Source organism: Sebastes fasciatus, chromosome 16, assembly GCF_043250625.1.
Source record: "Sebastes fasciatus isolate fSebFas1 chromosome 16, fSebFas1.pri, whole genome shotgun sequence".
NCBI classification, from domain to species: domain Eukaryota; kingdom Metazoa; phylum Chordata; class Actinopteri; order Perciformes; family Sebastidae; genus Sebastes; species Sebastes fasciatus.
Window position 1 is genome coordinate 21964778 of NC_133810.1, and position 22435 is coordinate 21987212.

Here is a 22435-nt window from a genome sequence, read left to right on the forward strand (position 1 = left end):
AAGACTTTATGTCTGCAACCAAGCTCTGAACAGTGACTGCTTCATTATCCACCATAAATGCTCGCATAACGCTCATTATGTGGGAGATCCAGATGATTAATGGCTTCCAAGGCAAATTTGCAAAGCAAGGATCAGTAGGCTACCTCAGGGTCTGAGAAGTGAAGCCAACGCTGAAGTGCCTTAAACTTGCATTCTTTCTAATAGCCAGCAGGGGGCGACTCCTCTGGTTGCAAAAATAAGTCTGATTGTATAGAAGTCTATGAGAAAATGAGCCTACTTCTCACTTGATTTATGACCTCAGTAAACATTGTAAACATGAGTTTATGGTCTCAGTCGCTAGTTTCAAGTCTTCTTCAATACAGCATGATGTTCATTTAGTAAATTATGGTCCCATTTAAAGTCAAATAGACCATAAAGCAGGGGATGATTTGGAGCGTGGCTACCTTGTGATTGACAATCTGCTACCACGGCGTTGTCCGGTCTGGGAGTTGTCCGACTTAACCCTTTCACGGTGTGTTTTCAGTTCATGAAAGTTAAGTATAACTTTTTGGTCGCCTAAAAAAGTCTTATTCAGCGTTACTTCTGGTTGCAAAAAGCCAAGATGGTGATGACCAAAAACCAATAATGCAAGGGCCAAATGCCGAACTCTAGGATTCCAAACGGCAGTCCACAACGGCAGATATCATGGTGACTACGTCCACATCTTATTACTACTGTATACTACAACAATAACCTCGTATTTTTATACCTCCGCCAACCAGTCAAGTTGCAGTTTACATCCATGTCTGTCCAAAATGTCATCACTTCATCATTTTATCCTGTAAGAGGTGTATGAAATTGTCATAATTAGCACATGAATTCTTGAATTATGGCCAAAAAACTTGAGGTCACAGTGACCTTGACCTTAACTAAACACTAAAATCTAATCAGTTGATCCTTGAGTCCAAGTGGACGTTTGTGCCAAATTTGAAGAAATTCCCTCCGAGCGTTCCTGAGATATCGCGTTCATGAGAATGGGTCGGACTGAAGGACAACCCGAAAACATGATGCCTCAAACCACGGCTATCGCTGGCGCGGAGGCATAAAAACAAATCAACTGTAGAGAAGAATGCTTTTGAAGGACTGGATGTAGCCACATGACAAAGGGAAAACGAGTAAATGACGTTCTCAAGAGCTGACTGACAGTATTCAACATGTCTATGACTATTCATGTCCCAACATATCTGACCAATACGTCGCGACTTTGCTTTCTACATTGCATTATATCCCTTTGTCTCTCACTTTTTAAAATCCCATAAAACCTGCAAGAAGTCTTTTTTTTTTAGCTGAAGAAACAAGTGTGATATAAGGAAGTTTCAGCCACATAAACACAGACGTTTCATCTTACCTTCTCTGTTGGCTGGTGTGCCTTTAGGAGGTGGTCTTCTGCCCTGGAAGGACGGTACTCGGCTCACATAGATTCCAGACTCCCCATTTGCCGCTGAAGAAAAGTCTGGCCTTTGCCTTGTATCGTCTATCTTGCCAGCGTCGGAGTCTCCGTCCCGCCGGATAGATGGTTTGGGTATCAATGCTAGTCTTGGAGGAGGTTCTCTTGGAACGAGTGGAGGAAAGCTTACAGGTTTTGTCCGCTGCAGGGGAACGGGGTTCGTTGAGACTTCCCCGTCCACGACAGAGCTGTCGTTCTGGCCATCTGTTGCAAAGAAACAACATAACCGATTAATGCAAGGTACTTGGGAGTGGACTCAACAGCTACACATTGAGATAAAGAATGGGATGTTGTTCTTCCTATCTGACTACAGTAACTTCAGGCCTCAGTCAAATGTTTTCCTCTATGAAATAATACAAATTGTCTTCAATGTGCAAATAGAAAACATGCAAAGCATACGGAAATATGTACTGAAGGTCATAACAATACAATGTAAATGAATGTCAAAAACATTCATTAATCATTAAATTGGTAACCCAACCACAGTGTAGTGGTGTAGTAAGTTAAGAAGAGTTAAATATATAACCAACGCAGGGAGGACAAGCTGCAGGTGCTCCAAATCTCTCTGCCACAGTGTATGTGAGGATGGAGACACACCCACTTAATGAGGGGTTCAAACAGACAGAAAATTACATGATTTAGCCAGAGGCCTTGAAAAAAAAAGAAAAAGACTAATGTGGGAAAAAAAATGTAGAGTGGATAGGTTTATTTGTACTTTATATGAAAAAGAACCAGAAGAATTCCTATCAACAATAAAAGGATAAGACAATAAAGACAGAGAATAATATTAATTTGATTTAACATTCTTTGACAAACAAATAAATGACTCCATGTTTAGGAATATGTAATCATTTTTTTGAATGGTATTTGATGGACACACACACTACAGTAAATCACATTTTTCTGTACTTCAGAAAATGTTAAGATATGACCCTGCAGGGGCGTTGCGGTTCAAATCTTTGGATGGGTTAATGATGAGGATGATGATGACAGTCAAGCCAAGTGAGGCTGATAATTACTCTCTGTGTGGAAGTGGTGACTAAGAGCTGGATAAACACGAGGTGGCCGCTTGGATATGGTGATGGGCTGCCGCTTTCTCGGGGTGATTCGCGGAGGAGGGACAGGTGGGGCAGTGCTGTCCTCTGGCATATAACTGAAGATCTGTAATCACAAGAAAAAGTTACATTAGCACTTTGGTTTAGTGACTACAATTACAGCCTGTAAATGAATTAATAATGTTATATAGATGAGAAGGAACAGAAAAAACAATGACAGTAAAATTAAAAAAAGAAATCACTGCTATTTTTCACAAAACAATCTGAACAAAATCCCATGTACTTCAACATCCACTCCTTTATTACCATTTGCATACTGTTTTTTTGTTAGGAAGTTAAACAGGTCATTACTCCCTCTCTATTATCTATTTTATATTGCTGTGAAAACATCTCCTTCAAACAACTGGATTTATTCAAGTTTCTTGCAAAAAAATACATTTTACAAGATTACATTTTAACACATCATGATAACGTTAAAATTTTCCTTTGCCTTATACTCACTTTTTACTGAATAGAGCCTGAACGCATCATAAAGTATATCATTGTGACCTCCAGTGTTGAAATTCGCAGGACAAGAGCTTGTTAAGGTAAGCAGCACAGTCCTGCACGGCGCTAACAGCGAAGGCCAACTAGCTCTTGTCCTACTGATTTCAACATGGATATGTTGTTCATGTAAGGATGTAGTCTGAATGCGACATTAGGTGTCGCTGTTGTACTATTTATTGAACTGCGAAAACAGCAATTTGCGCCGTTTGTCCTCAACAGGACACTGTAGCTTTTTGCTCCATGTATGACGCCTTATTCAGACTTTATTTTGCCATGCCCCGTAAGGTAAGCATGTGTTAACGGCCACCTACATTATTATCAAATATTGATAAAAAGTACCACCCATTTGGTTAAGTTGTTCGTCATTATGGTTAATAATATGATAAGCTATAATTCAGTGTGTGTAAGGAGTATTTGCGTGTAGTTTTGTTGACTGTTTGTAATGTAGTTAGACGATCATTGTGGTTGGCATGCCGTGCGCTAGCAGTGGATAAACAGGATTTTGTGTAGCAGCGCCGAGTAAGGCAGCAGCACTTTGGTTTACTTCTATTTTATTTGATAATTTGTTTTCATGTTGATGACTTACATTTTTCAGTGTTATATTTAATTTAATGTGGACCTAATCTTTATTTTAATACAATGTGTCTTAAAACTAAGTTAAAAGCCAGATTATTATTTTTATACGGAATTTATTGAAAATAAAGACTTTGTTTTGCCATGGCCTTCAATTAGGTGAAGCCTGCATTATCAGGGGAGAAATAGAGTGCATCCCCTGGACGCGTCGATAGTGAGTTTTCTGCGTCCCAAACATATTTTCTATCGTCCCTGGAAGGACAGGACGACGTTAGTCTCGGGCCAAAAAAAGAATACCGTCACGTTTTCAGAATTTTGGTGTGGACTTGGTACCCAAGTATCGGTTCTCGTGACATCCCTATTAAGAAGCATTACATTTTTCAACATTTTGGGAAATACACTTATTCTCTTTCTTGCTGAGAGTTCCATGAAAAGATTGATACCACTCACACGTCTGTACGTGTAAGTATGAAGCTACAGCCAGCAGCTGGCTAGCTTAGCTCAGCATAAAGACTGGAAACAGCTAGTCTGGCTCAGTTCAAAGGTATAGTTTAGTCTCTTGTTTGTTTAATACATATACAAACCAAAGTGTAAAAACCTCAATTCGGAATTTTATTGGGGGTTATGTACCGGACTATTTCTTGGCCGGGACCAGTAACTTCGTAGCGTCTCCGTCGGTTACCTGGCAACTGGTCCTGGCCAAAAAATTGTCCAACTCCCCGTTGTTGTTTTTGTACTGGTGCCGGTAGGTGATTTTGTTCCCTTTAGACAGAGCCAGGCTAGCTGTTTCCACCCGTTTCCAGTCTTTGTGCTAAACTAAGTTAGCTGGCTGCTGGTGGTCGCTTCATATTTACAGACATAAGTGATACACTTTGATGCTGTTTTACATGTATTCTCAGACCCAACAAAGGCTGCGTTCTCTGTAAACGTACCTTTTTGGAGTCCTCAATCAGAATCTCGACGACAATATTTTGGAACTTGATATCCAACATGGCCGCCACCGTCTCCTCCTTTGCTCTCATCAGTGTGGGTCCAAAGATAACCGCCATGTTTGAAGGGGTCATCCGATTTTCTTCACTGTGACTGCACACACTGTCAACAAACATCACGTTGGGTTGCATAAACTAACTGTAACTAAACTGTTGTAAACTGTGTGAGAGCAAAAGTACAAACTGTAAATCACAACAAAGTATGCTGCGAGCACTTACTTGACCAAGTGTTTAATAAGCATCTCCACCATCTCCCGATTCTTCTCTGGTAGTTTGTAGGAAAGAGAATGAATCTCGCTCAGTCGAAAGTCCAGATTATCTGACTCTGTGACACAAAGACAACACAAAGTTACCTAATGGATGGATTTGAAAGAACGGTTTATATTAAGTTCATGAAATATTTACACAATGGAGGTATAATTTAAAATTCAGGTGCTCTGAAAATATTTGTGATGAATAACAGAAATGATTATGAGTTACATATAAACATGAAATGTTTAAACACAATAGGGCACAGACATACACTGTGATGGCATAAAGCAAGGTCTCCAAAACAAACCGTATAATATGTAAAGACATTTCCAGGAAACTGAAGCCAACAGTGGTCTTACTGTAACATCCTGACAGAATGAGGCTGATGCTATTAAACTTGTTGTCTTCTCTGTTTTACAGTGACGTTGTGTGTGAAAGGGCTCAGATTTCTTTTAGTGTCTTCCAAACAGAACTGGTGGTGCCTGTTAAACTGCTGGACCTGCAGCCTGCACAGTACTGATTTACAAATGTCTCTTTAGTACCTGCCATTCAGGTTTTGCTCATCTTTGCAAAAAGAAAGTCTGTTGACTTTGGGTACTTGAAGTGCAACATGAATAAGCATGCATGCAATGCGATGGAGATATCTTTTTTCCCTATTGCATGCTAACAGGTGAGGACAAGTTTTTGTCAAAAGCACATAATCAAGTTGCAACCTTCTTAATGCTTGTGAGTGACATTTCAACATTTTTATCAAGGGGATTAGATTTTGAGTGAAACACCAGTGTGAGTTCGAGACACACTTTAGCGGTAGGTCTAGATCCGAGAGGAGACCAATAAAACATGAACATGCAAACAAAACTCCTTAATCTTTGCGCTGGACAATTTCCAAAACACGTCTTACTTGCAGCACACATGAGGTCTCTGTGTAGGTTGTAGGTCATCAGAGGTTCAGACAAGCTCCTGCAGATGAATACACACACTCGTAAAGAAGTACAAGGCCGCAGTGCAATATAACTCACCACGTCAAACACAAAAAAACACTCACTTACACAATTACAGAAAGCTCTCAGAGAGTATAACCTCTGTCAAGGCTATTTTAATAACCAATGGCTTTAATGTGCATTAGACAATCGAGCAGATTCATGGAAAATACCTAAATCCTTGAGATATCAGGGATTTGTACAAGAAAGAATCATGGAAAATTTCAAATGCAACTCTTGACCAATTAAAATGTAGTCAACAATTCATGAATAATAATAATAATAATATTCATAATAATATTCATAATAATAATAATGTCAGTAAAAGACAGCCATAGAGCTGGAACTATACAATGTTATTTAGTATTTTCCACGAAATTAACTTTGTGTCTCCTACTAACACACAAACATACCTGAGATAAAACTTCATTGCACTTGTGATGGTTTTAACGTCCACATCGCTGCTGTGGAAATCCGCATCTCCTGGATGTGTGGGGTCTGTGAAGGAGCAAATCAAAACAAACAAGCAGAAATTATTTATAGGTGCCATTGATAACATTCAGCCACTTGATGTCGTGTTCTCCCTCCCCTGTTCCACTGCATTTATTTCACATCAATTCGTTGTCAGGATCTTACTGTCAATATCAGTCATTTATCCGTTTTTTCCACACTAACTGACTTTAGGAAAAGCCATACTCTTATTCGGCACCTTTCTAAAGGCTTTGAATTTATTATTATTATTATTTTTTTAATATTCGTCTACATAACAATGTTATCAACACGACCTTTAATGCCATTATGTTATATTCTGTGTAAACAACACTGATAACCACCTGTGATTAGTACCTTCATTGATCAAACTGGCTAGTTGTGGCATGTACTATAGCCATAATTAAATAATAAGCAATATTAGGGCCAGAAATTCACTAGACAATTAGTAATTGCAAAAATGTATAAAAAAAAGAAAAGAAAAAAAAAAGGCAAATCACAGGTGTAAATAATAACATAAATGATGGCTGAATTCCATTTAGCTGCTTCAGTTTCAGGGTCCTTATTGCGCATGCTTACTCACTGCCATGACTTACAGGGACACTTGAATAGGACAGAGCCATCGTTAATGGTATTAATGTGCTTTTCCTACCTTGTAAAATATCTGATGTAAAAAAAGTATTTAACAAATGTAATTTAAACCTGCGATAACTGATTTTTGGCCACTTGGGGGCAGCAGAAACAAGGTGTAAAAACACTGACATATAACCTTTTAAAGGTCTCATATTATGCTCACTTCTAGGTTCATAGATGTATTTTAATGTTGCACTAGAACATTTTTACATGCTGCAATGTTCAAAAACCCTTTATTCTTCTCATACTGCAGCCTGAGTCTGCCTGCCTCAGAGCCCAATTCAGCCTCTGTCTGAAAACCCCTGATTCACAGCCTGTCTCCTCCCACTCTGCTCTGATTGGTCAGCGTTTTCTGTCAATCAAACGTCCTCAACAACACAGCGTCACTATCTCCCCCTCCCTCCCGGAGAAGCTCTGGAGAGAGGAGTGGAGAGAGAGGAGCTAGAATAAAGTTTATAAACCACTTTAAAGTTTATAAACCAGAAACTTCACCCAGCGCACGTTACTGGAGGAATCTGATCAGAAATCGGCGACAAATGATGAACATCTGCAGTCCAGATTCCAGGTTTTCCTGACGGTTTCTCTCAGGTAAATAATGCTGTTTATAGCTCTGTTGGTTAGCTCAGTGATTACCTTATGCATCAACTCTGTAAACCGTAAACATACACTCCGTTTTACGTTTGACTTTACAGATCCATCTGTGAGAAATGACCGACAGAATCATCCCAGAGGAGAGCAGACAGCTGAGAGCAGATAGCTGTGAGCAGATGGGAGATACAGAGCTAACCCGTTAGCATGTAGCTACATGCTAACGGGTTAGCTACATGCTACCGCTATGACACGTGTGTAAACACAGCGACCATCAGGGTGGAAAATAGAAGATGTGAAACAGTAGTCAGTTCATTATTTCTGCTAAAAGATAAATGTATGGAAGATCAGAGTAATGGTATATTATTTACAGTAGTAGCTGTCTCTGTGTTACCATGACTACAGACCACCGGAGCTTAGCTTACCATAGTTTACCAGAGCTGAAGACTTTCTCCTGTACCATGTTAACATAACTGCAGGTGAGATGATTACAAATGCTGTGAATAATTAATATTGTCATCTGTCAACTCAAATAAAGTTTGACTGTGAAACAGAAATGTGTTGTGTTGCTTACAGTCACTATTTACTACCTGTATTCTGCTACATGCATGACATCAAATATATATAATATATAAATATCATCTGTTTAAACAGTGTAATTACATAAAGCCTTTGTGAAAGAACATGTTATATTTAGATGATGGGAGTACATGAAGCCTGTTCTGCTGGTTCTTGCAGACTAACAGTAGGAGCTACTTTGCTCAAGTTCGGTTGAGGAGGAGAGACAGTGACGCGCTGTGGGGCGGGGTCAGCTACTGAAGTTCTGCTCTGGTTCGACCAGGAAACCCTTACATGGCTTGCATTTCTCTAACGACGTCAGAAGAGAAGGAAAAGCTGCGCAGCGTTTTTCGACACCCATTTCCGGACAAACGGAGCAGGAGAAAAAGAGAGAGGATGGTCTTTTATGATACTATGGTGACTTGTAGACACACTGGGGACAGATATTGATGTTTAAAAGACATGGAAAAGTGCATTTTGCATAATAGGTGACCTTTAAGTTGCCTATTAATACAACCAGATAATAAAGCATCATTAGCATTCATTTAGAGTCCTGTTTGGGTCCACCTAATGAATGTTAGTCCAATATTCACTCTGTTTTAGCTCTGTTTTTGGACTCTACCAACTACTAGAGGGAAATATATGTCTCTTTAGCTTCTAAATGCTCCACTACACCAGCTAGCGAGTCGCTAACTTTATTCGACTGCTGTTTGGTGCTGAGCAGGTAGTGAACAGTGGCTTTTTAAAGCTTTTTCACTGCCTGTTATGACCGAAAGTTATGCTATGAGAGCGGTGAAAGTGAAAAACTAAATTTAAGTTGAGGGCCAGGAAATGAAAGCAGTGAGTTAAAAGACTCTTTAAAGCTAAGTTGAGCTGAAGGGAAGAGCAGAATCCGGTGATAGTTCTTTGTGGGTTTGCCACTACAAGCCTTTAATGCATAGTCTTTTGATCCATTGTTTGTGTAAAAATATAATTTCTAGCCACTTTAAGGCAGAGCCTTCCAGAGCAGGAGCACTGCGAGTCAGCGACCTGCTGATATTTTCTTGTCATTCATACAGACGAGCTTCTTTGATTCGCTAAGGAACAGGATCCCAAGTGAAGAAACACAATGAATGGGCAGATGTAAAACATGTTCACAGGCTTATTTCCTTACCAAAGAAGGCATTTAAAAGCTTCTGCACTTGGATGTTGCTGCCAACTGTTCTGTACACTCCTTCTTGTGTGACTCCTGGAAAGACGAGAGGGGGAGTGTAAAAAGAAGAGGAAAAAAAGCTGGAGTGTAATCTGGACATATACAGAGCAGTGGAAATGTACCACATGCTTCTCTTCAGAGCCTGCAGGAGCCAGAATTAATATACAGATGTTCTTTCCTGATTATGCACGCTTCATTTAACCATTTAGTTTGAGACTGAACGACATGCCATGCTTGGATCATGAGTCAAATTACATGGCTTGAGTACTTCTTTCCATTCTTGTAAGATGAATTGGACAACTGGAGAAACATTTTGTGATTGTAAAATTATAAGGTTACATCTTCTACATTGGGCGTTTACGTTTTATCATGCATGTAGAGAAAGGGTTTTGTTAAAGAAATAATTTAAAGAAAAAATCCTTTAAAAAGATGTGATGATTAAAATTCTCTACAATCTGAAATAGACTATTATTTAAGACTACTAGTATTGTGATGAAGGACATTTATTCCCTGCAAGCTAACCTATGACTCAACTACGCCCCCTTCAGGGCAAGAAAGCAAACTAACAGAATTAAAAACAGCTGGAATAAATTTCTAATGGACCGTTTACCTTTTGTTTCGATGTAGTTGATGCACTTTCGCACAAACTTGAATCCAATTTCATTCAGTTCCACTATGGAAGTAAAAAAAAAAAAAGAGAGCAGGTTTAACAGCAAACAATCATTTTAAGAAAAATCTTCTAATTGTTAAAACATAAATACAGATGTGCTCCGTGACATGAGATGTAAAGTGAGACATCAAAGTATTACTAATATATTAGATTTATATAGCGCTTTTTAGTGATCTCAAAGACGCTTTACTGTGTCTGTCTACATCTCATCACATCAGCATCACAACATAAGAGGGTAATGATGACTGACTTACTTTCAGCTTGCTTGTGAATTGGGGAATGATAGATCTGAAATGAAAAAATATGTAAAAAGGAAATTGAGGACCGTGAAACATATGGACAGCATGACGTCTATCTTAAAACTCAAAATGAGAGAAACACTTGATGGCAGGAGGACACAAATCTGCTCCACTGAATCCAACTTCCCGGATAGTTTATTTTCCAGTTTAAGTTTACCTTATGAGCGGATTGTAATTGCATGAAAATAATATCAATGGAAACAGAGAGAAAAATATGAAGGGACAGAATGTGTGTCTTGTTAACTGGTTGGAAATTAGAAAGTTTCCTGAATCAAAAACAACCAAATGAATAAAAAGGATTCAGTTTACTTGGGAGCAATTTGGTGAAGCTTTAAAATTAAAACCAGTACATGACTACAGTCATAGTCACCAGTAACTCACAGCCGGGACCATCCAACAACTCAAATCTATCCAAAGTAGCTTTTATATCCTATTCCTCCCCCAAAATAGCTGATTTTGTTATCAGTTTTTCACTCTGTCACCCTCCCCACTGATGGCTGTCAGAGGTCATGGCCAGCTACAGAGCAGCTGGAGAGAGTAGAGTCTTGTTCAAGGACTCCTCAGCAGGGATCAGTGCTTGTTGTTCTAGGTGGCTGAAGTGTGAAATATCCCCAACTTTACTGTGTTATTGATTTAGACCTGAGAATAGATCTACTACTACTTCATTCATGGGAGGAAATTACTCAAAATCTCTCAAATCTAATATGTTCTGTTTTGGTATTTTTTAGGGCTGTCAAAGTTAACGCTACAATAATGCGTTAACGCAAATTTGTTTTAACGCCAGAAATTCCTTCAACACATAAACGCGATTTCAGAGGTTGTAGCGGGTTTCAAGCTAGAGTGAAGATACTGGCATCATATGAAACTAGAAATTAGGAATCCATTGGTACCAACCATGTCATACTTGCTTGCCGTGAAGGAGGCTAAGTAACGCTCCAAACTTGCACTAAATTTTGGCGTGGAAAAACTGGCATGGCCATTTTCAAAAGGGTCCCTTGACCTCTGACCTCAAGATACAGTATGTGAATGAAAATGGGTTCTATGGGTACCCATAAGTCTCCCCTTTACAGACATACCCACTTTATGATAATCACATGCAGTTTTGGGGCAAGTCATAGTCAAGTCAGCACACTGACACACTGACAGCTGTTGTTGCCTGTTGGGCTTCAGTTTGCCATGTTATGATTTGAGCATATTTCTTAAGCTAAATGCAGTACCTGTGAGGGTTTCTGAACAATATCTGTCATTGTTTTGTGTTGTTAATTGATTTCCAATAATAAATATATACATATATTTGCATAAAGCAAGCATATTTGCCCACTCTCATGTTGATAAGAGTATTAAATACTTGACAAATCTCCCTTTAAGGTACATTTTGAACAGATGCAAAAATGTGTGATTAATTTGCGAATCATCACAATTAACTGACAATCATGTGATTAATCGCAATTGAATATTTGAATCGATTGACATCCCTGCTGTTTTTACATGGCAATTAAAAAAATAAGATCACATGGTAGCTATGCTACAAAACTGATAAATCTGATCTATAGATGCAAAGATAATGAAGCTACCATCAGAAAAAGGAATTACTGACAGTGAAAACTATGGGGCCATTATTGTAGCAAAACCATTTGCAAATGTGTGCAGAGAGTTAGGTAACTGTTTCTCAATCCGTGTGTTCATAATCAGATATGTAAATCTGTAAAAGAATCTCTAAATGCGTACTGAGATTTTTTTAATGTGTAGAGGAATCTGCAAATGTGTAATCAGAATCTGTGTGTGCATCAGATTTGTAAATGTGTAAAAAACAAATCTCCAAATCTTTATTCAGATTTGCAAGTGTATTGAGATTTGCAAATGCATAAATAAATCTGTAAATGCGGACATACACGTACACGTTTACAAATCTCAATATAGTTGCAAATCTGATTACGCACACACGGATCAAGATACAGTTATACAACTCTCCACACACATTTGCAAGTAGTTTTGCTACAATAATGGTCTAATTTTTTCCAATATTTGAATGATTTTTTAATTTCAGTGGCTAAAAAGAAAATTGCCAAAACGTCCTCTTGCTTGGGGGAGTTTGGAGGGGAACATGCAAACATTTTTCTCTTAGTCCTACACTTTAATGCCAAATACTTTGAACTTGTAAGAAGTTCCAGTGGAAAGTGCACAAAAGAGGGCCTTGAGGCAATTTGTAAGTGTAGTATTACATAACAGTTGTCTGTTGGCGCACAGGTTCATGCATGTCAACCACTTCTTGGTTTGGAAATGTGACAAACTTTCCAAAAGAGACTTATGGACTGATGGACCAGCTGGCTGCCTGTAGAGACCGGCGTCGGCCTGCTTTTGCCTCCAGAGCTCCTGGAAATGTTTTATTATGGGCACAAAACCTCTGAAATTATAGTGTGTCTACTAGGGCTGCAAGTAACCACTATTTTTTATTATCGCTTAAATCTGCAGATAATTCTTGATTAATTGGTTAGTCGTAGAGCTGCAACAATTAATCGATTAGCTGTCAACTATTAAATAATCGGCAATTATTTTGATCATTGATTAATCGGTATGAGTAATTTTCTAAGAAAAAAAAAAGTAAAAATTATCTGATTCCAGCTTCTTGAATGTGATATGAGTTAATCTATTATCAGTTGATTGACTAATCGTTTCAGCTGTAGTGTCTACTCTAAGCCAATAAATATACAATGATAGGGATATATTACTTTCTAGAGTACCAGATTAACGCTGTACATTAAATGTGCAGGAAAGTCAGCATACTTTCAGAGCAAAGGTCTGGGCTCTGAAAGCAGAGCATTAGAAAGTTTCAAAAGATGCGGTATGAAGAGACACATGTTGAAACACATTACAGCATGCATCGACATGCTGCACAATGAGGCCCATATGAGCTAATAGAAAGCGTCTACATGACCGCACCTTATATGTCCGCTATTCAAAAGGCTAAAGGGCATGCAGAGTGTAATAAGTGGCAGAAGAGATTATTCTAACAGAACACCACAGAGTTGATCCCTGTCCAGAGTAGACCTGGCAGTAGTGCAGTGCAGCAGATGATTGCTAGACAATATTTGGGCAGAGTAGGTGGAAAAGCTCTTGTGAAATGTGGACGATATACAGAAGTGATGGGGGGAAGTTGCACAGGAAGAGGGGGCATTGAAAAAGTGTGCTTCTGTTATTTTCACATCCTCTGGTAGTGTTACCGTCTATTTGTTTTGTCCACCACTCACACGACATCCGCCGTTAAAACTAAACCGTCTAATATGACAAGAACTGCAGAGAAAGCAAAAAAAAACTTTAAAGCTACAACCAAAAGAGGAATTAACAATGTTTTACATTTTGCTAGTAAAGCAATGTGGTTTTTAATCGGCTCAAAACTGCTGAATACAAAGACAGACCGTGGGAGCAGAAAGGTTTGTCAGATTAAAGAGGACCTATTATGCTTGTTATGTTTTTCCCCTTTCCTTAAGTGTATTATATAGTTTTTTGTGCATGTAAAAGGTCTGTAAAGTTACGAAGCCCAAAGTCCGCGCCGAAGGGAGTTACTCTCCCCCACAGAATCACTGCTCCTGAAACTCCTTGAAGCCCCGCCTTTTCTTCTGTAACGTGGTGAGGTCACCAAGTAACACATTTTGCATAGCGGCTAGTTTGGCACGCCCTCTAACAAAGCTAGTTAGAGCGGAGATGGAGCGGAGTCCGAAGAGTTTGTTTCGGTTGACCAATCACAACAGAGTGGGCCAGCTGACCAATCAGAGCAGACTGGGCTTTTTGGGAGGGCGGGGCAGGAGCTCAAACAGAGCATTTCAGACAGAGGGTGAGGGCTGTAGCACAGCCGGTATGAGAAACATGTGTTTTTTGAACATTAAAGCATGTAAACATGTTCTAGTAGAAACCCAAAATACAAGAATGCACCTGAAAATAAGCACAATAGGTCCTCTTTAAACTCTTTATGTGGTTTCCATTAACACCTAAACATGATTATAAGATAAAAAAAAGAAAAAGAAATCACTGATTGTGTGAACCTAACCCCGCTGTGAGGTGCCAACTTCTAGCTGCACACTGAAACCATAATGTGCCTAACAAGCTTCCTACCATCTCACACATCTGTAATAGAGAAGCCATAATGAGATCACTCATGCCTACGTGCTGCGGTGCTTAACAAAAGTCACACGTGAGCTGTCACATGATGGATCTGATAACAAAACATGATATTTTGTTTCTGTAATATAATGATGAATATGAATTATGAATATAAAACACTTTTAATTAGGTGCAATCTAATTAAGAAGCTGCCAATGATTTCATCTTCATAAATTATTATAAATAACAATTATTATAATTTTATCATAAATAAATCTTCCTAATTGTCGCTTCCTTCCCCCAAAAAGTTGTGATTACAGATTTAACAACCTGCTCAAATTTAAGGAGATTTTATTTAAAACAGGTTGGATAGTCTGTGATATGCAGATTGGAAGTGGAAACCGGCACTGTGGGTTTTATGTGTCAGCAGCACAATAGCCAGTAGCCATGTCTCCCCTCAGTAGCAGACTCTATATTGCATTGTAGATATTTTTTGGCAGTAAAGTAGTTTTCACAAAGAAAATATTATCTCTGAGAATCCAAACTGAGATGAGATGATAAATGAACTCACAGGCTCTTTTCCATCCATGGCCTCCATCCACAACTTCCTGTCTCCCTCCGATAGAGCTTGGAAAGTGACGGGCGCGTTTCTATGGAAACAGTAACAAATGCCATTAAAAGAGGCAAAGGTTGCAATTAAATTATTCAGTCACACGATGCACTGCTACAGCATCCAACCATTGTGAACATTCAGTCTTAAGGATCTTACACATTTTTCAAGCAAAACAGGGTGTACAAAATAACAAGAACGCCACAACAAGAAGTACTTTAAGCATCTTTGGAGTAACTGATTAAATCCCATGTGTTAATGATTGGAGGTAGCAAATGGAGACGAAGCGTGAAGAGATGATGAAAATCCATCGTTGCAATCTGTCTTCTGCAGAAGCAACAAACTTCCACTGCCAAATTTTACAGCTTGTAGGCGACTGAATCAATTGTTAACTAAGACAACTGTGCTACGAGTTTCAAGCTGCCAACTGCACTCATGAACTAACTATAAAAACTTTAAAACTCTTATAAAATAACTAACAACCCTGATATCTGTAGGATATGGCCATGTGGCTATGATGTTAGTGATTCCATGCATTTCCTGATTTGTTTCGAAGCTCGTGCATGTCAGTACGCCTGAATGGGACACCTGAACCAACCAATGAAACACTCGTACGCTGGCATCGCCCTGCGTAAACTCCTTCCAGAGAGGTCAAAGGTCAAGGTCAGGTCCCAGCACCGTCCACGAGCATTTCAGGCTCTCCTTATCTTGAGCTGACAACATTTATCTTCTACACTAGACAGCACTGCCACCTTCAGTTTAATCAAACAGCTTTCTCCTCATTGTTCAGCTCAAACACTGGCTGGCACAAATTAGTTGCTCAACATCCAGAGACACTTTCAAGCACCAAATGAATAATTCAAGCAGCTTTTAAACCTTTAACAACACCCTGTCGACACTCTCGAGTATTTCCACATATGTCAAGAAACCTGATTATGACAGAGCAGCCTATGGCTCTATTAAAATGCATTTTGTACCGAATGGCCTGCTTATATAAATATGAGCTTGTCTCGTTCCTTCCCCTGAAATCACAGACTTTGCCATCTGTTCCCAGCCCGTGCCCCGTTGCTTAGGGATTGTTTGGGCTACAGTCCATTTAGCCCTCACACTCTGTCCTTGTGAGCCACCTGTTCACCTCGACGCCCCGAACCTGTTTATCCCACAAGGCTTCTGTGTGTGTTGCCTAATCTCACAGTGTCTCGGGTTTGTTTGCGCTAACCTCTCGCTAGTTTCCACGTCAAAGCAAAAGCGCTTGTCTATGGACTCCGTCTTGCGGCGGAAGCAGGATTTCAGCGTCAGCTGCGTAGGGCCCTGCAGAGAGAGAGGGAGACAAAGTTGGTACGTGTGATGGAGACAATGACAGTAGAGCTAGCAGTTAGGGGTGGGAAAAAAATTAATAGGAGCATAGTATCGCTATATTTTGCGTGCCAATATTGTATCGATTAGGGCTGATCCGAATGCCTCAAAGCTTCGATCGTTGCCATGATATTCAACCTCCAAATCACTATTCTAATGCTTTGTTTTTATTTTTTCATTTTTTATATAAAAGTATGTAATAATAATGTATAAATCCCAAAATAGCCCATTGAATAAGATATAATCCCACATTATTCATATTCAACATTAATTATTATTAGTTATTCTCAGACGGATATCGCTGTTTCTTGTGTGTAGAGGTGCGTGTGTGTCCAGTAGTGTGTCAGCAGCACTGAAACGGGGCAGATGGAGACAAACAGACAGAAGAACATGTCAGCCTGCCATGCCCCGCTGCTCTGCAAAGCTTCGAATACCTTAAAAAATGTCTTACTTAAGCTTTGAAGCCCAAAAAATCGTATTTGGGACAGCCCTAGTATCAAAACGCGGACGTCAAGTATCAATCTTTTATTATATAAACTAACCCCGGATGCTAATCTGTCTTTCAGAGGTTGAAGCGGGCTCAGTCTTAAATCTAGAGTGAAGATACTGATATCATATGAAACTAGAAAACCTAAGGAATCAATACTACCCAACCATGTCATGTTAGCATGTCAGGACGAATGCTAAATAACACTCCAAAGTTAACATTTTGGCAAGGAAAAACCGGCATGGCCATTTTCAATGGGGTCCCTTGACCTCTGACCTCAAGATATGTGAATGAAAACTCTGAGATGGACAGAGTGAAAACTGCATCTTAATAGATAAAACAGATGTTGACAAACTGCATCATCTGGAGTTGAAAAAATTTAATATATCACAATATATCACATGACAAAATATTTAAAATTGCAATAAGATCGTATCGTTACTTAAGTATCGTGATAGTATCGTATCGTGGGATCTCTGGTTATTCCCATCCCTACAAGCAGTCTGAGGATATAAACTGGCTACAGATACTGCAGATGTCAGAGCATGTTTGTCTGTCGCTACGAGTGGTTGATTTGTAGTAATAATTGCATATTTCCATTCAGTGAAGCACCTGTTTCGTTGTAGGCTTCTGTTCACACGGCACCATGACCAGCTGTCTCCCCTCCTTGTGATACTTGCAGTAATATTTGACCCATGACACACCCAAAGCCCCTGTCGGGACAAAAAAAAACAAAAAAACAGGTTGTCAGAGGGAATTCCAGCAAAAGCTTAAAAGTATCAAGCTTCTGCATAAACATCTAGTATACGTACATTTCTCCTGACAGTACAGATAACCCTCCATGGGCAGAAAACTGTGCATTTTACAGATCTGAGATGGGTGTTTCATTCTCTTCATCAGCTCCTCCATCTCCTCGCGAGTGCTCTCGTAGTTGTTTCTCGTCTGCGAGAAAAACCAGACAGCACTTATGGATATCCGATTAAAGGATATTAAATCTCGCTAATGGCATCATTTTTTACACCACTCACATTCTGCAGGCTGAGCTGCAGCTCTTGCTTGTAAGGCATGAAGTCCTGAGTCATCTCCACCGTCAGGTTGTTGAGCGTCAGAATGCTGTGAAGAAACGCCAGCACCTGTCCAACCAAAGCATGAATTACATACTTGAGACTGCTGTTGAGATGAGCCAAAACAAAGCAAGCGCTGCCATAAAGAATGGATGTATGACCAATGGGATTTGTTTTTTATCATCCATCATCAAGTTCTCCTTCTAAAGTGCAGTGTGTATTTCCTCGATCTCTTGTTACATGCTCGTAGCCGCGAAGAGGAAGAGTGGGAGACCACAGGCAGCAGCACTCACCGGCTCCACCACATCAAACTTCTTCCTGTCCTGCACCTGATGGATCTGGTACACGTACTCCACCGACGATTCATAGAAGTTCACTCGCTCTTTGTCAAGGAGTTCATCAGCCTGTGGTAAAAAAAAAAGAAGGAAATTTCAAACTGTTTCCTCTCTCAGTTCTACATTTCACTACACAGCTGATGAATACTTGCAGTACTCCACCTCTTGAAGTTGACTCTCTTTCTTCTTGGCAGAGAGATTCAGGTGTTTGTCGACCTGGGAGTGATATTTCTCACTCTCTTTCTCGAACTTCTTTTTCTTTTCCTGCAGGACAGATGTGTTGATTGTGAAAATGGAAGATTAAATAAAGTCTTTATCTGGCACAGCTTGACTGACAAATAGTGTTTAGAAAATGTAAAATTATGAGCTGCTCTCAGAAAGTAATACAAGCAAGATTTTATGTAGATTTTATAGGCAGATTAATTAATACCAACATTTGAGAGCTTCAAACATTTAATAATGTTGTCAATATTTATTTTTTTTACATTAAAAAACATTTTTACGAAAGATTCCTTAAATTCTTTCAATTTTTTTAATTGTTAAGATGATTTGTACCGAGCAGTTTTGCAGTTGAAACAATCTCTGTGGTGGTCAGACTATGTAATGGAGACACGGTGAAATCAACATATCTGCAATTGGCTAATATAACTCAGTTATTTCCCACCAGGGGGTTCTTATATAGTTGCCAGGGGGATATTTGGAGAAATTGTAGCTCAACTAATTTGATAAAATGGAAAATATAAATAAAACAAAAAATACATCCACTTGTCGCAATTGAGTGTGTGAAAACTTGTAAGCACGCGAGTAGAGGAATCTAAACAGTTAGATAAAACAGTGATTCTCAAAGTGGGGTCCATGGCACTCTGTCAGGGGGTACACAAAATAATTTACTATAAATTATAACATTGTGCTTTATCATTAAACAGTACATATCTACAGATGGGAACCATTTGTGCCAATAAAACATGCATATTGTGTCCATTACACCCAACTGCGTGGAAACACTGATATGATTGTGACACACAGCAATAAGTTCATTATTTTTAAGTTGAAGCACTTACTAAAAGTCAGCTTTAGACTGGTAAATTTAACGATCTGGATTTATTAGTAGTATGCCAATGATCAATTGCTTGAAATGTAGGCTATAAATGCTGTCCAGTTGAGTCCAAATACAATTTGAATATAATCACCCTCTGTTTTAAAGGTATATCAGTGGTATTAACAGTCAATAACATTGCAAATGTCCCTGCTTTGGGACTAATAAAGGACTATCTCATCTTAATATTGAAATGTGTTTCTGTTTATCACTATGAAACAGGTCTGAATTATTTGGGTTGAAACGTTTTAGAATACAAATAGTTCATGACATCTAAGAGTGCAAATGGTAGTAAGCATTATGCTTTATTAGTGTTACGATTAAAAGGGGGTCTTTGGAAAATTCTCTCAACTGTAAGGAGGAGTTTGAGAACCACTGAGTTAAAAAAAATCACAGTTGAAATAATAAACTGAAAGTAATGAATAGACAGTTCAAATAATTAAGTAAATTTAATGCATAAACTGAATAAATCGTTAGCTTAAGATAAACAGTTGAAATAGTTAACTAAAAGTAATTGACAATTGGTTAAACTAGACACCTAAAAGTGACCGATAAATGGTGATATATTCTGTTTCTGCCTCTCCTATTGGTAGCGTTATTACTGCAAACTTGACCAAACCGACCTAAAGATATAGTTCTTTAACATCCAGTTTAAAATCAGTTCAAACAATCGCATTTGAGACATGACGGCTATTGCCGATGATGAGGTTCTTGAGTTCATCTGATAGGGCTGTGGGAGTCAGACAAAAAAGGTTGGGGACTGATCTAGTAAATTTTATTTTGAACATTTTCACTGCGTGAAATATTGTCTTCTTTTTAGAACAGCGTTCACTCACATCTACTTTCTCATTGTAAAGGACATTATACCCCCTTTTCTCCTATTGAGAAACCCCTGATTTTCTTAACCAGTACGCTATTAGTATTGTTGAATTGGATAGTTATTGTCATTATTTATTATTTTAAAAGGGGCCAAATACATATTCTTCTGAATAAGCTGCAGTAGTTATTGGAACAATCAAAATAAGTCGTTAAATTGTATTAGATTAGATTGTTTTTAAAATATGATTTTAATATGAATTCATTTTCCAAGTCATCTACAGTAGGACCTGTATATTTCATGTACATTTCGATTCTTGCGGATTAAGTTAACATCAACACAGCAGCGAATCTTACAAAAAGCAGCTGGTTAATAAATACACCGAGGGAGAGAAAACCTCTTTTGAACACCAGAGCGCAACCAGAACGAAACTCAAATGTCATTGTGAATAATCAAGGGGATCTCCCGCAGAGTTTCCTGATGATTTTAAAAGCAGAATAAATCATTGGTGAAGGAGCGACACAGGGGGTGGGGGTCACCTTATGAAAACATGAGCTGTTCTCAACCACAAAACTGCTTTCAACAAAATATCTTTAAAGACTCAAAGAGGAAGAAGAGACTCAAACGGGTTCATGTTTCACACATACATTCATAAATAGATTTTGGGAAGTACCTCCTGACAACCTGTTTGGTCTGTGAAAGGACGGTTGTATATGTTGTAGAATGATTTGACTCTCCATGCATAGCAACAGCAGAACAGTGCTGACTCCAGAAAGGACTACTTTTGCCACATTCAGAGGAATCAGTAAAAAAAAAACACTCACTTTTGTAAGTCCTATTTGCTCCTTTCTGAACTTCTCCAACGGCTTGATGAGCAGATCAGAGGCGTTCTGAACCTGGACGGGAAAACATGGAGCAGCCGTTACTGCGGTGCATTTCTACACGCAAACACACATACTGTATTGCCATATGTAGGACACACTCTTTCACACAGTATGTTTGTAGATAAATTGTTATCTGTGGGGCACCAACGTGTTGAAAAGACTTTAAATATCTCAAGTGTGAGTCGTGAAAATGTGTTGTTCATAATAATGCTGCTCTTCCACACCATCGCAAGCACAATTAACCAAATGACGTCCAGTTTTTGAATTAAATCTTTATCTAGAAAACCCAGTCTAACAGGAACTGCTGCTCCTGCTGCCAGGAGTTAATTGCTGACGCGTACAAGGATGAAACAAAGATTCGTGCTTGAGTTTATCTGGCTTTGTCAAAAAGGAGAGATGTGCGAAAACTTGTGCGTAATAATAACATAAATTATGAAAATGAAAGCAAATGGGTTAAAATTAGGGCTGTCAATCATTTCAAATATTTAATCGCGATTAATGTGTGATTAATCGCAAATTAATCGCACATTTTTATCTGTTCAAAATGTACCTTAAAGGGAGATTTGTTAAGTATTTAATACTCTTATCAACATGGGAGTGGGCACAAATGCTTGCTTTATGCAAATGTATGTATATATTTATTATTGGAAATCAATTAACAACACAAAACAATGAAAAATATTGTCCAGAAACCCTCACAGATACTGCATTTAGCATAAATCAATATGCTCAAATCATAACATGGTAAACTCAAGCACAACAGGCAACAACAGCTATCAGTGTGCTGACTTGACTATGAGTTGCCCAAAACTGCATGTGATTATCATAATGTGGTCATGTCTGTAAAGGGGAGACTCGTGGGTACCCAGAGAACCCATTTACATTCACATATCTTGAGGTCAGAGGTCAAGGGACCCCATTGAAAATGGGCAAGCCAGTTTTTCCTCACCAAAATGTAGTGTAAATTTGGAGACTTATTTATCATTCTTTGAAACAAGCTAGTATGATATGGTTGGTACCAATGGATTCCTTAGGTTTTCTAGTTTCATATGATACCAGTATCTTCACTACAACCTCTGAAAGATTAATTCGGTTAAAGCATTCAAGAAATTAGTGGCGTTAAAACGATTTTGCATTAACGTTTTATTATCGTGTTAACTTTGACAGCCCTAGTTAAAATACAACAGACACCATAAATAAAATATTCAGTATTTATAGTATAATAACATGTGAAATAACAGCATCAGAAGTGATTAAAAAAAGAGTATGAAAATGTACCAGCATGCAGGCAATATAGAACCATTATTTACAAAAAGGGAACAAGAAAACCAAGAGGGGAAGTGATAGCCTAATAATGACCAGCATTCCTCTCACAAGC

The 22435-nt window shown here is 38.7% G+C and overlaps 2 protein-coding genes across 2 annotated transcripts in view; one reads left to right on the top strand and one right to left on the bottom strand.

Annotated features, from left to right (window-relative positions):
* LOC141753433 (androgen receptor-like) overlaps positions 1-7235 on the top strand; it is a 58586-nt gene extending 51351 nt beyond the window's left edge. Inside the window, exon 6 of the transcript XR_012590455.1 lies at positions 7149-7235. The gene's annotated coding sequence lies outside the window, so the exon portion shown is untranslated. The remainder of the gene's footprint in view (positions 1-7148) is intronic.
* Positions 1-22435, bottom strand: part of ophn1 (oligophrenin 1) — a 33223-nt gene that overhangs the window by 7248 nt on the left and 3540 nt on the right. The window contains exons 4-20 of the mRNA XM_074612089.1: positions 20998-21069; positions 18423-18524; positions 18219-18329; positions 17890-17994; positions 17674-17803; positions 17474-17574; positions 16238-16329; positions 14980-15058; positions 10266-10299; positions 9952-10014; positions 9303-9377; positions 6295-6379; positions 5803-5861; positions 4869-4974; positions 4593-4752; positions 2506-2647; positions 1388-1690 (exon numbers count right to left, since the gene is read on the bottom strand). Coding sequence (XP_074468190.1) covers positions 1388-1690; positions 2506-2647; positions 4593-4752; positions 4869-4974; positions 5803-5861; positions 6295-6379; positions 9303-9377; positions 9952-10014; positions 10266-10299; positions 14980-15058; positions 16238-16329; positions 17474-17574; positions 17674-17803; positions 17890-17994; positions 18219-18329; positions 18423-18524; positions 20998-21069 — 1819 coding nt within the window. The remainder of the gene's footprint in view (positions 1-1387; positions 1691-2505; positions 2648-4592; positions 4753-4868; positions 4975-5802; positions 5862-6294; positions 6380-9302; positions 9378-9951; positions 10015-10265; positions 10300-14979; positions 15059-16237; positions 16330-17473; positions 17575-17673; positions 17804-17889; positions 17995-18218; positions 18330-18422; positions 18525-20997; positions 21070-22435) is intronic.